Source organism: Rhea pennata, chromosome 1 (genome assembly GCF_028389875.1).
Source record: "Rhea pennata isolate bPtePen1 chromosome 1, bPtePen1.pri, whole genome shotgun sequence".
NCBI lineage: Eukaryota > Metazoa > Chordata > Aves > Rheiformes > Rheidae > Rhea > Rhea pennata.
Window position 1 is genome coordinate 38,884,531 of NC_084663.1, and position 15,146 is coordinate 38,899,676.

The 15,146-nt window shown below is 41.6% G+C and overlaps 1 protein-coding gene across 1 annotated transcript; it reads right to left on the reverse strand.

The window, feature by feature from the left end:
- Positions 1–3,435: 3,435 nt before the first annotated feature.
- IL26 (interleukin 26) lies at positions 3,436–10,561 on the reverse strand. The gene is made up of 5 exons (XM_062567653.1): positions 10,391–10,561; positions 9,922–9,978; positions 8,317–8,448; positions 3,608–3,673; positions 3,436–3,522 (listed from the first exon to the last, which is right to left on the reverse strand). The coding sequence occupies exons 1-5, from the start codon at positions 10,559–10,561 to the stop codon at positions 3,436–3,438; spliced, it is 513 nt and encodes a 170-aa protein (XP_062423637.1).
- Between the last annotated feature and the right edge of the window lie 4,585 nt (positions 10,562–15,146).

The window sequence follows — 15,146 nt, forward strand, 5'->3', positions numbered from 1 at the left end:
ATCCATGAGGGGGAACAAATAACAAAAATAAAAGTCCGCTGAGTGTATGTGATAGCACAACAAAATTTCCACAAGAAAATCTTCAGAAATCTGAATAAACTGAAAATATTGCCTTTGGCTTCTCCAAATTAAAGGCAAAAAGTTTTTTTCTGATTGCAGGTGTTACTTGCTCTTTTATACTACAAGGAGCAGTAATTGCCTTTCCTGCTATGGCCCTGGTGGCCTCTGTGCTGAGACCCCAAATCCTGGTTACTGCCCCCCCCCCAGGCTGCCTAAGTGCCCTCTGCCAGCAGCAGGGATGCGATGGTGATGACTGATGAAGGCTGAGATGGTCATGCAGTTTTCTATTCCGTACACCAGAGTTTGGAAAACAAGCATTGAAACAAAAAGCGAACCTACATCCACAAACCAACAGATGAGTTTTGTGGAAAAATCCATGAAAAAGGCCACTATTTTAGATGAAAATTATGCCTTGAAGAGTCATGATGTTATATGTGCCACTTTTGCCGTTGTCCCTCTAATTAACCATTTTCTTGTTAATTGAAAAGATACTCTGTAAGCTGCAATCCTTGTGTTAGCTAGATATTAACTGGGTGCTAAAGCCCCAAACTTGCGGATCAATATTGACTACTGGCTTTTGTTAGACTCCTCAAGTACAGTGGGACTTTCCCACTCTGTAGGATCAGGCAAACCGGAGCTGCTTATTTTTCTTTATTTTTTTCCACTGCCCAACTCATCTTGAAACAAGCATTTGTGTCTTGGGAAAAATTTCAGGCTCCTGTTGTAGCTGTGGGTGGCCTGGGCTGGATACTGCTCCTTCGGGCACTGGAGTCCTGCATCTGCCCCCATCTTCCTCTGCAGCCTCAAGTTAATTAAAGGGCTGCTGCTGATCCCTGTCCCCGCCTTGCCTGCTCCTTTTCCCTGAACATGCCATTTTGGCAACAAAACTTAATGACATCTAAAAGAGAGAGTTCGGTTTTCTGCATTTCTGCCTCATTAACCTCTTACATGTCGTCTTAATGTAAAAGGAGAGGAGTGTTCCAAAACAGCAAAGAAAAGGAAAGTCAGCAAAATGTAAATAACCTAAATTAATCTCACAAAATCTTCTCACTCTACTTTTTTATCCTAACATTGTCACCTGGGCAATCTATTCCCAAGCTGTCCTTCACCTTCTACAGCTGTGGAAGCTGGAGGACAAAGATAGAATGAAAATGTTGATACAGATGAAAAAATACAAACGTTGCATACGGAGGTTTTCAGTCACCGTCTGACTCATTTTGTGAGAAGACATTGTCTTATTTTTATCTCATATTTTCTTGAGTCTGTGTGCCTGATTTTCTACCTTTGGAACATTAATGAAAAATGGAATTTACCTAAGAGTCATCCACAGTAGATACTGTAGGATTTTTTCCTTCATATTCTCATGTTATCCATACCTTCCACCAAGCCTTTGGGATATATGGAATCAGATGAAATTATGGTAAAGGAAGAAAATAGTAAGCAAATGCATGAACATTTATTTACACAGCTGTAAGACTAAATGGGCCTCCGTGTTTTTCATGGGTCAACAAATGTGTCTAATCTGCTCCTCTGAACTGGGATGCTTAAAACATGATGACTAAAGTCAATCCAGGGACATCAGGAGGCACCTGCAAAAATGTGTGCCCATATCATGGCACTGAGTAGATTCTGGAGTAGACTGAGCGAGTGAAATGCACCATTAGTTCTGTTTCAGCACCTTATTCAGTCAATGCTATTTCCCAGGAGCATTCACCACTGTACTTTACCAGAAAAATATCCTACATTTCAGCATGTAATAAATACAGCTTCTTCGTGTTAATTGCTAGAACGCTAGGCTAACAAGCCAATGCTATGGCAGTCCATTGCCCATGCTGAAAGGTTCACGTCTTCCTTCCATGATTCTTTCTATTAGACTTGAGTATGAAGAGATTGAAGAGATTGTGTCTGTTCTCATCTAAGATCAACACTTGCATCTCTTTGAGATCATTTGTTGTAATAAGCCCTAATGATTAAAAATAATATCATCAGAAGCTGCTATGGCTGAGACTTGCTCAATGCCTTGGCAGGCTCCCAGAATGATGGCCTTTTTCTTTCTTTTCTTTTTTCTTTTTTTTTAATAAGTAAAGGGTACTAGTGTCTAACTTGAAAAATTGCAATTTATTATTGCCTTTCTTTGGCTTTTGTCACTTGTGGTCAGTGTTTATAATTGGAAAATCGCTGCTGCTGCTGTGTGTTTCCAAGCTGTTGAAGCAGCTTGGAAGAGGGCCAGCAATGCTCCAGGTCTCCAAGTCATCAGAAAGGACAAGGCAGACACAGTTTGCTCACCAGGGAGGGCTGAGATGGGGCTGTGGAGCCTGATGGTGCTGCAGGACACAGGGCCTTGACCCTGATGGAGCAAGGGCTAGCAGGTAGCTCTGAGCCCCCCTAGGTGCAGATCACAGGCTGGATTCACTTCCTGCCTCCTGCTTCCTCCTCTCCAGAGTGCTGCGCAGTGATTCGCAAGTTTAAAGCTGAGACAATGCTCTCCTCATGCCTCATCAATCATTTACACCTCAGCTGGAAAAAGATTAACAATCTACTGGCAGCAGTTCTGGCCTTGTAGAGTTTTCAGGAGTGAGGTAGCCAGTTCATCTCCCCTCACTCCATTACATGAAAGATCTTTTGCAAACCACTACCATTATTTGAGTAATGATTTCGCATAAACCTCACTGAAACCATTTCACATTCCCAGTCAATTATACTATCCACTTGTTGAGTTTTCTGTATTGTGTGATCTCAGGTAGAGCATACAACATCTGAAGGATTATACCAAAGTTTTCTCATTAAACAGAGCATTTTTATTAGATATCAACTATTACCTTAAGTTAGCAATAATGATAAGCAACATATATTTAATTTTCTTATTTTCTTATATATAGAATGGCTTGTGTATACTGTTATATATCTAAAGTAAAAACAAAAGAAATATAGCATAGAGGGAGGGATTTTTAAGTGTTCCATGTTGGTTTGAACCTGCATTTAATAGAATCAGTATCTCCACAGTGCGTAAACAGTAGACCTGAGAATACCTCGAAATTTTGTGTCTGACCTGTAGGGTTGCAGATTTCAAGTTACGTCACTGCCTGCGAAGCAGCGAGGAGGCAGGCAGGACACTAAGTGCATCGTGCCCGTAGCTGCTCTGGAGGTCGCTCTTTCACTGCACAACAGATGCAGCTGACACACCAGACCAGCTATGAAAGCCCTTGAAAATCCCTCTCTTTATGCCATCCTGGTACAGAGGCTCTCCTTCAGTGTGACGGACTTACATCCAAGCCAATTGTACATCCATCTGGCTCCCAGCTCATTTTCAGGTCTTTTGGGTAAGGATCCATTCTTAGTACAGAAGCGGCTTCTTGGCTGTCAAATCCTTGCTCTTCATATAACAGTTTGTATGTAGGCCTGAACCCAGGGAAGGAGAATATCCAGCTCATGGACGGCCTTGTAGATTCCCTTCTCTCCAAGCTGTCAAGAAGACAAAGACGTTAGAAAAGAAGCTGCCTACGGCTCTTGAAGAGTGCAGCTGGGAGCTAACCCTTCCTGCTCTTACCTTATGAAATGTTCTCTTTATGTTTTTGACAGCAGAAGTTAACCTTGTGGATGGAGCACATGGAAGCTGAAGGGATGAGAAGAAACCAAAAGAGCTTGTTGCAGCAAAGATGCTGGTGAAAAGGCATGGTGATGGGGGAGAGTTGAACCTATAGTGTGACACGATTAGGACTACTGGTAAAACGTGTGCAATCACCATTGTGTCAGCATCACAGATGTTTTATCTTACCTGTGTACTTACTGGAAAGATGAGTTCACACCACAGAAAACTATAGAACTGGTTGCCAATAATTTTTCTTATTAGATGCTTTTTATTTATCTCAGGGAACCTCGTATCAACTGCAGTTACACCATTTGTACAGTGCAGGCTTGCTCTAAGTTTCAAGGACATTTAACTTGGAATATTCCGAAAAAGCAAACCTAAAAGCAACAGATCTTTGCAAAGTACAGAGGACATTTTTTACCTTTCCAATGACACTTTAAAAGTGATTCCAATCTGTTTACAGACTCAATGCTTCCCCCTGTTCTCCTGCCCATCCTTCCACTCTTCTTAGTTAATTCTACACCCTTTTATCAAGCCAAATTTTCCATTAAGATCACTCAGAGTTTTGCCTGCAGGACCATACCCAACTCCCAGTCATCCCTTTCAAATACTTCACCAATGTCCTTTTTGCATTTCCATTTCTTGTTTCCCTCTAGTCCTGTTAGGTTATCAGAGTTTATTAGATATCAACTACTACCTTAAGTTAGCAATAATGATAAGCAACATATATTTAATTTTCTTATTTTCTTATATATAGAATGGCTTGTGTATACTGTTATATATCTATAGTAAAAACAAAAGAAATATAGCATAGGGTATCAGAGTTACAAGACTGTGTTTTCACTACAAGATTTCAGTGGGAAAATGGTTTTCAAGAAGGAATGAGAAGAGCTATATGATTCAGCTCCTCTTAGAGAAACTGAAGGCTGCAGTTCAGGAGAGGACACTTGCCTGCAGCATCACTGCGGGGCCCCTCGGCAGCCTGCAGCGGGTTGCAGTGTGGGTGCCCAGCCTGGGCAGCAGTGGTGGGAAACAGTGGCAGCTTTGCACTGCCTTCACCGTGTGGCGGCAACGGATGCAGGGATGCAGTTTTAAACCAGCCAGCGGTGATACAGCTAGCTGTGTTGCTAGAGCAGCGCAGGCGCTGCTCCGCGGTGCCAGGGGCACGCTGCCAGGAGCGTGGCTGTGCTTTTAAGCACAGGAAAACCTGCTGCAGCCTGCGCTCTTCAGGGGAAGCTAGGCTAAACAAGTGTGTGCCAGTCAAAAATGAAAGGGGCAGGTCGGCTAGGTGGTACCCGTGGATTTCAGCCTCAGAGCAAGGTTATTCAGTAGGATGAAAAGCTGAGTTTGGACATCATATTTCAGAGCATTAGTCTGACGTTCAAGGAGATGTTCAAGAGCCTCTTGATTCCCGCAAGAAACAGGAGCACCTGCACCTCCCTGCAGCAGTGACCCAGCCAGGGAATCCCTGCAGGGTCCCCCCCTAAAATAACAAATATCCCCATAGATAGCAAGCCCAGGAGCAGGGGAGTGGAGGAGCAAAATGCAGCTGCACGGCAAGCTGCCGGGCAGGAGAGCACCTCACTGGGGGATGCCACCACCCCACAGTCATCTCATAGCCCAACAGGACCCACAGCCCCTTCAGAGCGGGGTCAACGCTGTGGGCCATGTCCTATGAAAAGCGGTGACCGTACTGAAATGGATGGTGCTAGTCCTTGCTTGTACCCCACACAGTGCCTAAAAAGGAGCACAAATATCTGTTCTGTCTTGCCACATGTACCTTTTGCACTCACTAAAGTCATCTTGCAAAAGGAAAATAGAAATAAAAGCAACTTTAATTTGCTAACCTTTCAAAATCCTTTATCTGGGACACTTTGTTCTGACTTGGGGCATTCTTTAAGGTCAGCTTGTGTGAGGCAGATTTCCACAGAAATAATTTAGCAGCAGAACTAACCTTAAATGACGATGATGTCTCCGGAGTTAATACACATTGCAAACTGCTCTTCCTGCATAAAAACCAAGTAAACAAATGAGCAAGCAAGCACGCTTGCTCATTTACAGCTAAGCTATGATCTCTGCTAACGGTCTACAGGCTCTGTCTAAAATGATAGAGCAACAATTAAAAATCTTACAATGGATCTATCAGCTGGAGCACACCACTCATACACAATTAAAAAAAACCCTTCCATAAACTCCTATGGATGCAGGAGCCTAAATCTGTCCTCAGAAGCAACTTCACACTCTTCCTGGCATGGTGATGATGCAGTAGGGCTCCTGTGCAAGTAAACAGGCTGTTGCTGGGGCCAGGGCTGCTGCAGGTGGATGCTCCCAGGGTCCAAAGCAGCATGTATGTATGTTCACTTTACTGTGCAGTCATACTACAAATCACAGACTTTTCATTGCAGGAAAGGGACATGATGGAGTTTTTAGTATTTGCTTGGACAAAACTAGGAACTGGCAGAGTGAGAACCATAGTGGTGATGATATACAAAGACGTTGGAACTTGCTTGTTAAAAATTTTAAATAGTATGCATTCCTCTGTTGCTGGCTGAATTAGAGCCAAAGTTCATGAAAAAAAATATGTATAAAAGGTGTTGCTGTTTGCCTCAACTGTCTGAAGAACTTTGCCCTTGAAAGATGATAAATTCCTCATGTATGTTGCCAGGGGGTGGAGATCCTTTCTGAGAAGCAACTTACATTTCAATTAGATAATAAAACCTAAGGAGTTTATGTGACTGGAAGAACGAATTTTCGAATTTAGTGAGGAATAATGCGATGGAGCAATCCCAAGCTTTGAATTAGCAAAGGATGCATTATTTTCTATCTATTCACAGTTTCTATTAACCTTTCATGTGGTTCTATATTGTTGTTTCTAAACTAATAAAATGATTTAAGAAATGCAACAGTTTCCAGAAATGAAAAAAATAGTCTAGACATCTGACAAGTCACCATTTATCAAAGAGCTATTGTTTTTTTTACTGTAACAGGAAGTCTTTTCTCTCCCACCAATATTTTTTCAAAATAGAGAATATAGAAATTTAAATTGTAAGATATTTAGAACTGTGTTGAGTAAAAAACTAGCATTAATTGCAAAAAAGAATACAGAAACTTTGAGAACTCCACAGCATTTTGCCTCCAAGCAGCACAGAAGTGAATATAGTCAGTAAGTTAGATAGCAAGCTCCAGAAAATAGTAGTACCACAAAATAGCTGATATTCTTAATTCTTTCACAGTTAATAGCCTGAACTCCTCAATATGTACTAGCACTTGTGTATGGCATAATTACTTTTTCAGACAAGAGCGGGATCTATTTAAATTTAAAGTATGTTGTAGCATACAATACCTGGAATTTTGATAAAAACACCAAAAATTACAACAGTATATTGAATACATTATCATGTCTGTAAGTTGCAACTACTTAGCATACCTTTAAATGTAGAATCTGAAAGCTGGTGGGACTTTCTCCCATTGAGATTTGAATATTTTTACATTATACAAATATTTCAAATGTGTTCTGAGCTCTAAAACAGCAAGGAGATCTCTAAAGCTGCTTATTTCCGAATTGTAAATATTTGTGTGTATGTAGTCCTAATGTCCTCTTCTTACATGCTACCATGCGGTTCAGATGATTAGACAAAATTTTACTTCAATAACATTTCCTTGGCTTCTCATCTCACTTTCACTCTTTAAAACTACCATAGACATTTGCCTGGACATTCATGGTTATCTTCATCCTAAATCTTGTGACACCGCAACTTGTGAGAACAGAGGGTCTCAGGGAGAGAAAAGACAGCCATGGGACATGAAGTTTTAAGGCATACCCTTTTGTCATGTGCCTAACCTTAGAAAAACAGCCAGGTGGTAGGACCTGGCATTGGTAAGGGGTTCTGCTAACTCAAGGGTGTGTGGCAAGCTTGGGAAGAGAAATGACCTGTAAGTGACAATGTTGTGTTAGCATTACCCTGTAGTCTATATGCATATTTGCATGGGCAAAAATGTGCTTTGTCTGCTGTCCTGATCTCAGTTAGTGGGTGGGATGGTGATGGATATTGGTAAAAATGCCTTTTCCCTGGGACACTTGGATCCACCCTGGGAACTGGTTGCCAGTGTGCAGTGTCACTACCTGACAACCTGCTCCTACTTCGGACATAGCGGTCGCATGGAAACTGCTCCAATTTGCTTTATAACTGCAGTCACTGCTTTCTCATGAGACACCATTAGCTCTTTCAAAATTCAGGATGGTGGAGCAGAGATGACGTGTGAGTTAAGATTACACATATCCGGTGGGTATGCTGTTGAAGAAGGAAAGTATAACAAGCATTACACCATGGAAATACTAGGAGTCACTTTTCTCCCTAAATTTGCCCTGCCTCTTTGCAGCTTGCTGCTAAAGGGCAGTACCAGGCTTCAGCAGCAGGAGCAACAGTTGGGTTATTTCCAAGGTACCTCCACTGTCTTTCACACTCCCCTCACAAACTTGCTCCAGGAGGAAATGAGTGGTGAGATCGTCCCTGGCTCAGTGGTGAAGCCCTGGGAAGCTCTGTCCTTTGCAGTGTGGTGCACACTGTGGTTCTGAATCACTCTCTCCACCTGCTAAAACAGTATGACCTAGCCCCTCTCTCACCTTTCAGATAGACAAAGTTTTTAGCTCTCAGGAATATACTCACACAGTTGCTCAGGTTCTCTTGAAGGGCCTGGAAGGCACTAATAATGCACAACTTTTCACTTCCTACTCCAAGGTGAGTGAAAACATTTTTCACATAGAATGACAAGAGCTGATCTCGAACACTGCAGTTTGTCTGAAAACAAAGCAGGGGGAAAGTTGCCTAATGAAAAACTCAGAAGCTATGTTTGGTCTCAAATTTCAGCCTTGTAAAAATACGAGTGTTTAGAAAACACACAACCTATGAAAATATTTTCATGAGTTTTAGTATCCTATTAGATTGCTTCCTTTGCTTTTTTTAAACAGCTGAATGTAACACTTTGGTTTCTGAAGGGAAAACAGGAGGATGCTGTGCTGGCATGGAAAGGAATACTGGCAAGGCTAACCACAAATAGAAGTAACAGCAACACATCTATTTAACATCAAAGCATAGAAGGAAGATGAATAGGCGAATTAAGTCAGATCATCTTGGGCAAATTGTAGGTGTCATTGTGAAGGTAACAGAACAGGCTGAGGGCAGAGAAACAAGAGGCCCAGTTCCTGCACCATTTGAAATGCTGAAGGATATCCCATCTGTCCCACACCCGATGTTCCAGAAGAGACCCTCTATGTCTTGTGTCATACCTTCCAGGTCTGGGTGATGTTTTGGATACCCTAAGGTATTTCAAAGGGTTATACACCTGTATTTAGGCAATTAAACCGAGCATTGAGTGTGAAATCCCCACAGCAGTAGAATTCAGTTATGGATTAAGTTACCTGAATGGGGATATCCACATGTACATGCCCACAGGCATCCTAAGAGTCAGTGCTCCCAAGGTGATCAGTGAGATCCAGTGGAGTTCAAAGGCAGATTTAGGCTGACAGGCCTATAGGTCTCTACTTAAGGGCAAACTGACTCCATCAGAGCTACCAACTAGCTCTCCATATAAAGGAAGCTGAAGTACCTCGTACACTTGTAGCCACCCAAGTTCAGTGCCTCACTCCCATGCTGAATTACACTGGAGGACTCTAATTTCTCTCTTCCAGGCCACTGGCAGAGGGCAAAACCCAGAGCAACTCTTTGGGCATCTTTGATGCTCTGCGGCGTCATTGAGCCATTTGCAACACTGCATGCCCTCAACTAAGTGTGCTATGATATCGACTGTGGCCCTGACCCTTGTGCAAATTGGTTAGTCCCCAGAAAGCATTGCTGATGAAGATCGCACATGGCCAAGCTCGCATGGGAGCAGTAAATGCTACCATGAGCAGGCTCTTCCACAACATGGCAAATGTCCTCACCCAGCTCACACAGAGAGCACCACTGCTACCACTTAGAGATAAATGCCACCAACCGGGCTTTCCACACCCACCACTTTTTGCCCATACCATGCTCACCTGTCTCTTAATGGCTTATAGGAAAATCTCTTATTGAAGGGTAAAGGTAATAATGCTCTTGCTCTAAGCAGAGGATTTGATTAAGCACATGACCATCAAAAATATAATATCCTTCACAATTAAACACAGCTGACTTTTGTGTTGGCTATGATTCCCTTTGATCACACATTCATATCTCTACAGACCAAAGGAGAAACAAAGTAAGAAAATGGAAAACTAGTTGTATAACTCTTACCATAAACAGCATTTTTGTTGTCTTTTTTAGAAGTCTTGTGTTCTTGATGAGATCCTTCTGTAAAATACAATGTACTAGTATTAATTAATCTTTGAAAAGGAAGGGATTTTAAATCTGGTTTGTACAAAACTTAGCTTTGTGCAGTAGTGATTCATAACTAGGGTCACAGGTATAATAGTAGTGACAGCAACGATAATAATAATCTTATTCAGATGTACAATGAGGACTCATCAAACCTGTGTTCCATTCCCAGCCTAGCTGCAAACTTCTTCCATGATCTCGGCAAACTCATCTCACCACTCTATACATCTTCATTTTTCCATCATTAAGACTGGAATTGCAGCACTACCCTATCTCTCAGACCTGTAGCAATCATTCAGCTGTTAAAGTTTCCAGGTACTCAATAATGAAGTTGCCAAAGAAGCATCTACAGAGAAAATTAACTTTTCAGCTGGTGGGATCAACTTACGGGAACAGATGATTTTAAACTAGTTGCCTTGATATACAGGTTCTCTGTCACTTGGAAGAGGAATCCTTTCCGGCAGGTATGCTTTCCTGTAGGTGACCTTTTCCCTTCCACAATGAAAAGACAAAGCAGAACAAAAAAATGCCCAGATCTGAAAATAGAATATACTTTCATCTTCACTCCCAGATCTTCGTGCCTCTGTTACAACAGCGTTATATGATACAGCAAGACCGGTAGGATGACAGAGGTTAACCTAATTTTGTTAACCCTCAAAGCAGCTTCTGCGCTGAGATGCTCACATAGATAACCTCTTGCTTATGTGCTGGCTGATCAGCATTGTTGCTGTGCTTTTTTATATATCTTGCTCCACTTTCAACAAATTTGACCACAGTCATCTGTGACGTTTTCTAAACGATAGCTCCATATTTACTGGCAACAGGGTCAAGGTTTCCAAGAAAGAAGAACTTCCCTCTCATGTGAGAAGCCTTCTTTCTTTTAAGTGGTGGTCAATGAAGAAAAAGTAGTTAAGCTGGTTAGTTTGGTTTTGTCATAAAATATACTAAAGACATGAAATCTTTTTTGATTTTTCCACAAAACTTTATAGCAGCACTTTTCTTAAAGGTAACGGCCCAGGGGAAAGAGAAGAAAAGAGAAGAAAAGAGAAGAAAAGAGAAGAAAAGAGAAGAAAAGAGAAGAAAAGAGAAGAGAAGGAAAGGAAAGGAAAGGAAAGGAAAGGAAAGGAAAGGAAAGGAAAGGAAAGGAAAGGAAAGGAAAGGAAAGGAAAGGAAAGGAAAGGAAAGGAAAGGAAAGGAAAGGAAAGGAAAGGAAAGGAAAGGAAAGGAAAGGAAAGGAAAGGAAAGGAAAGGAAAGGAAAGGAAAGGAAAGGAAAGGAAAAGAAAAGAAAAGAAAAGAAAAGAAAAGAAAAGAAAAGAAAAGAAGCCACTTTGCTAATTTGCCCTAAGAAGCTTTAAAAGGTCAGTTATCTATAAGGAAATTGGACTAAAACTGCAATTAAAACTTCACTGTCCAGTCTTTGAGAAGATAAGTGTTTTGTTTCAGGTGCACAGTAGTAAGTGTCAAAGGAGTTTGCTGCCTATTTTGGTCTCTTTAGAAAGTCTATTGTCAAAGCACAATTTTCCCCCTGTAGAAGCAGCAGGTTGTTGAAGCATGAAGGGGAGGACTCCAGAGAGGGCTCTGGTCAAGCACTGGGACTTGCTGGGTATCATGATGCGCCCAGAGCATCCCGAGAGCCAAGGCTCGCTGAGAGAGGACACAGAAGATCCCAGTGTGCGCCACACAGAGGTGGTAATATTAAAGCTGTGGAGTCAGAAGGTCACTTTTCTACGGGGATGCCTGGATAGGGTTAGTCAGTCTGTGTCTTTGGCCTGCTTTTGATCCGTGTAAATGCTGAGGGCTATAGAGCGGTCTGAAGTGAAATTGGAAGAACAGGATAAGCCATCTCAGGTACAACTGCATATATGCAGCAAACGCTACTCCAGGGATAGGCTTGGAAATCCTGAAGTGACACCGGTGATGTGAAATTGTTAAGCCAAGGAAGAGTATAAGTCAGCTGTCAAGACTCCCATGACTGGCTGAGTTGCATGCGAGAGCAGGCAGCAAGTAGCTTTTTGTCAGGCACAGCAATACTTCTGCCTATAGTGATACCATTTTTATTGGAAGTAAAAGTAGATTCTCTAAATATTCGTGCAGGAAAGAGTCTTTTTGTTCCTCTAGTGTATCAAGAGCAACAGAGAAGGGCTGAGGCATACCAGGAAAATGGTTTAAACTACAGCTGAGACCCTTCATGGAGATGTGGAGTTGCCACTGGCAGTGGAAGACCTGCAAGCCATTGCCCAGTTGTGCAACCACCATGGCACTGCCAGGCTGCCCCAGGAGCAGGGATCAACCAGCACCTGCCCGGGGACCCGAACCAGCTCTGGGAGGAAGAAAAGTGAGAATAATTGGGCCATAAACCCATCTCTGCCTTGATCCAGCTAACCATTCGCACAGGCAAATGTGTATGCAGCCTCCAGACCAAGTTGGACTCACATCTCAAGCGTCCCACCCATAACAGCTGTGGCAAATATATTTTATCACAGGACCATCCACACATCCCAGACGCTTCTCCAGCACTGTAGTGCTCACGGGGTCCAGGACCAAAGAGAATTGCTAAGGGCTGGGAGTAAAGATTAAGCATTTGGAAATGATGGTTTGAGGAGAATGAAGAACTGTGCATCTTAGTGCTCATTTGAACTATTGTCTGTGCCTAAATCCTCTAAATACCGTTACATTTACTAGATGTGATATACCAGAATTCATTATACAAGGTATGTGGACAGTAGATTAGCCACCTACTCCTAGTTTGCTTCTAGAAGGGGAACTCTGACAACAGCCAGAACAGAGTCATAATGCAAAACTGCCTGAGGTTCCCCAAGATGTGGTACTCCCTGATCAACAGTTTTCCACAAAAACAAATGGGCCATGTAGCCCAGATGTAATGGCCTTTCACAAGAAAATCAGTAATTTTCAACATCTTTGAAACGTCCTATGTTGCTGGAAAACCCTTTAGCCCACAAGTTTCATTTTCTCTATTCTGTGAGTTTCTATCATCATGCTTAGAGGACTATAGCAGTAATGTCGTTACACTGGGCTCTGGAGAGCTCCATGTGTGAATCAGCAAACATTCTAGCCATAATTAAAAAAAAAAAATTAAAGGGGAACTAAGGCTTTCTAAGGTTTTCCTGTCATAGAAGGATCATGGGCACCATTTAATATCAGATTTTGCAAAATCAGGTACACTTTCACCTCTGTTGAAAAGGTGACTTAATTACTACTCAGAGAATAACTACTCAGCTTTATCCTATAAGCTTCTCGATTTGTTACATGTTCAGAACAAAGACATTTTTTTCTTTGGGGTCTCATTTACTGCTTGGTACACTGGATTTGACTGCCCACTTTGGCACACAGGCATAATTATGGTGTAAATAACAAATAATATTAATATTAATAATAATATTGAATACCAAAGAGCTGGGATTACTCAGTGTTTAAAGTTATATGAAGCAGTGGAAGAAACGAATTCAAGGTCACGTGCCCATTTGGCAATGCAGACAGAAAGGAGCTGCAAAGCTTTGTGTGCACACTAGAGTTGGCATTCCCAGAGCCAGACAACAGCAAAACACACCATGAAGCCTGTTGACTTTCACTCCCAAGTGGGAACTGCAGGAGTTTAAGGAGTCTGCCCCAAAGGAACTGGCCTCTTGCAGTACGAAAAAATTTAAACACACAATACCATGAGTAACTAGGGAACCGATAACACATGGGAAGTTCATATGTTACGGTAATATAAAGTGTGTCAAATCATGATCATGAGAATGAAAGAAAAAGAAAAGAACCGTGAGAAAATTTTAAGAAGTAAATTTAGAATTTAAATTTTGCTTCAAAGACCACTAACAAAGTAGCCAACTTATTAAAGAAGAAAACCTCATCTAATGCATCTGGGCTAGGGATTAAATTTCAAAGGTTGTATGTGATCTGCAACTGAGAAGCTCCTATGAGCCCAGCACAAGAGACCACCAGCTTGGAGAATAATCTTTCCTTCATCACCTTATCATTAACATGGAGTTGCCTTGATTTATATGAGTTAAGTAGATACTACTAAATCAATCTACTAGGTCAACTATCTTGATCTATGTAAAATGAATAGATAAAACTAGTGCTATCAGAAAATTGCATTAGTCTATATAAAATGGCAAATATACCTACTGGTTGTTTTCCAACTTAGCTAGCTTTCTGATCTCTATCTGAAAAAAGTCTTAGCTCATTTCTCACTTCTGAGACTTTTCACATTTTCTGGTTGTTTTATTTCTTACTAGAATAACTAGAACTAAATTGCTCATGTGCTTCCTATAAACATTACTTGTATTTGCTTAGCTGCTGCTAATATTCTCCTGTAGTATCTCTTAAGATTATTATTTACTATATTATTGTTCCTTTTTCCTGTTTAATATAATTAAATCTTCTAAAAAACAATAGGTTTACATGAAGAGCTGCAGTCTTAGGGCTCAGAAATATGATTTGATGAGTAATGATGCAGTCCAGTGGGATTTTCCAAAAGCTGTGGGAGACAATACCCATCCTACCGCACGACACAAAAACTGAGAGGTCTAGTGACAGTGTCAGTCTGGCGCCTTTCTCATCCCTAACCACGTAATCACTGCACTTGTTCCCATGGGGCACCAGTGCTGCAAGGTGTTTGCCTGGGTGCTTCTGACCTTGCATATACCCACCACGAGCAGATTTTTTTTTACTCTGTGCCTAAGATAAACTTCACAAAAATTCTAAGGCATTAACTAGAGCAGAAATCAGACTCATACCTAGGAAAAAAAAATTACGTTTCCTCTGGGGATTTGCATCTCAGCACATTATGAGTAACATCTTATGAATAGTCCTCAAATGTGAGTTGCTGCTGTAAAACATCCTAGTAATCTCTTCTCATCTTCAGGGAATAACACAGACTCATTCAAGTGGCTGATGTCCCTATTCTACCGGTCTGGTTTTGTCTGTGTTTCAGTTTGTTAACAGATTGCCAGTAGTTGCCTGTGCGACTAGTTTTATTTCAGCCACATGACAAGAAGATCTCAGTACGCTCGGTCTTTTCAAAGACAAATTACAGAGCATTCAGAGTCCAGTTTGGAATCACCAAAGCAGCCAAGCAGCATTGAATGAACACTCAGCACTCCCTGAACATCTCAAGATG

Bases quoted from the DNA above. Each gene is read 5' to 3' on its own strand.
- IL26 (XM_062567653.1), bottom strand. From the start codon at position 10,561: ATGAAAGTATATTCTATTTTCAGATCTGGGCATTTTTTTGTTCTGCTT. The intron at 3,674-8,316 runs GTGAGTATATTC...TCATCCCTTCAG, and splicing joins AAGAGAACCTGAGCAACTGT to CTTCCATGTGCTCCATCCAC. The intron at 3,523-3,607 runs GTAAGAGCAGGA...TCTTCTTGACAG, and splicing joins TAAAGAGAACATTTCATAAG to CTTGGAGAGAAGGGAATCTA.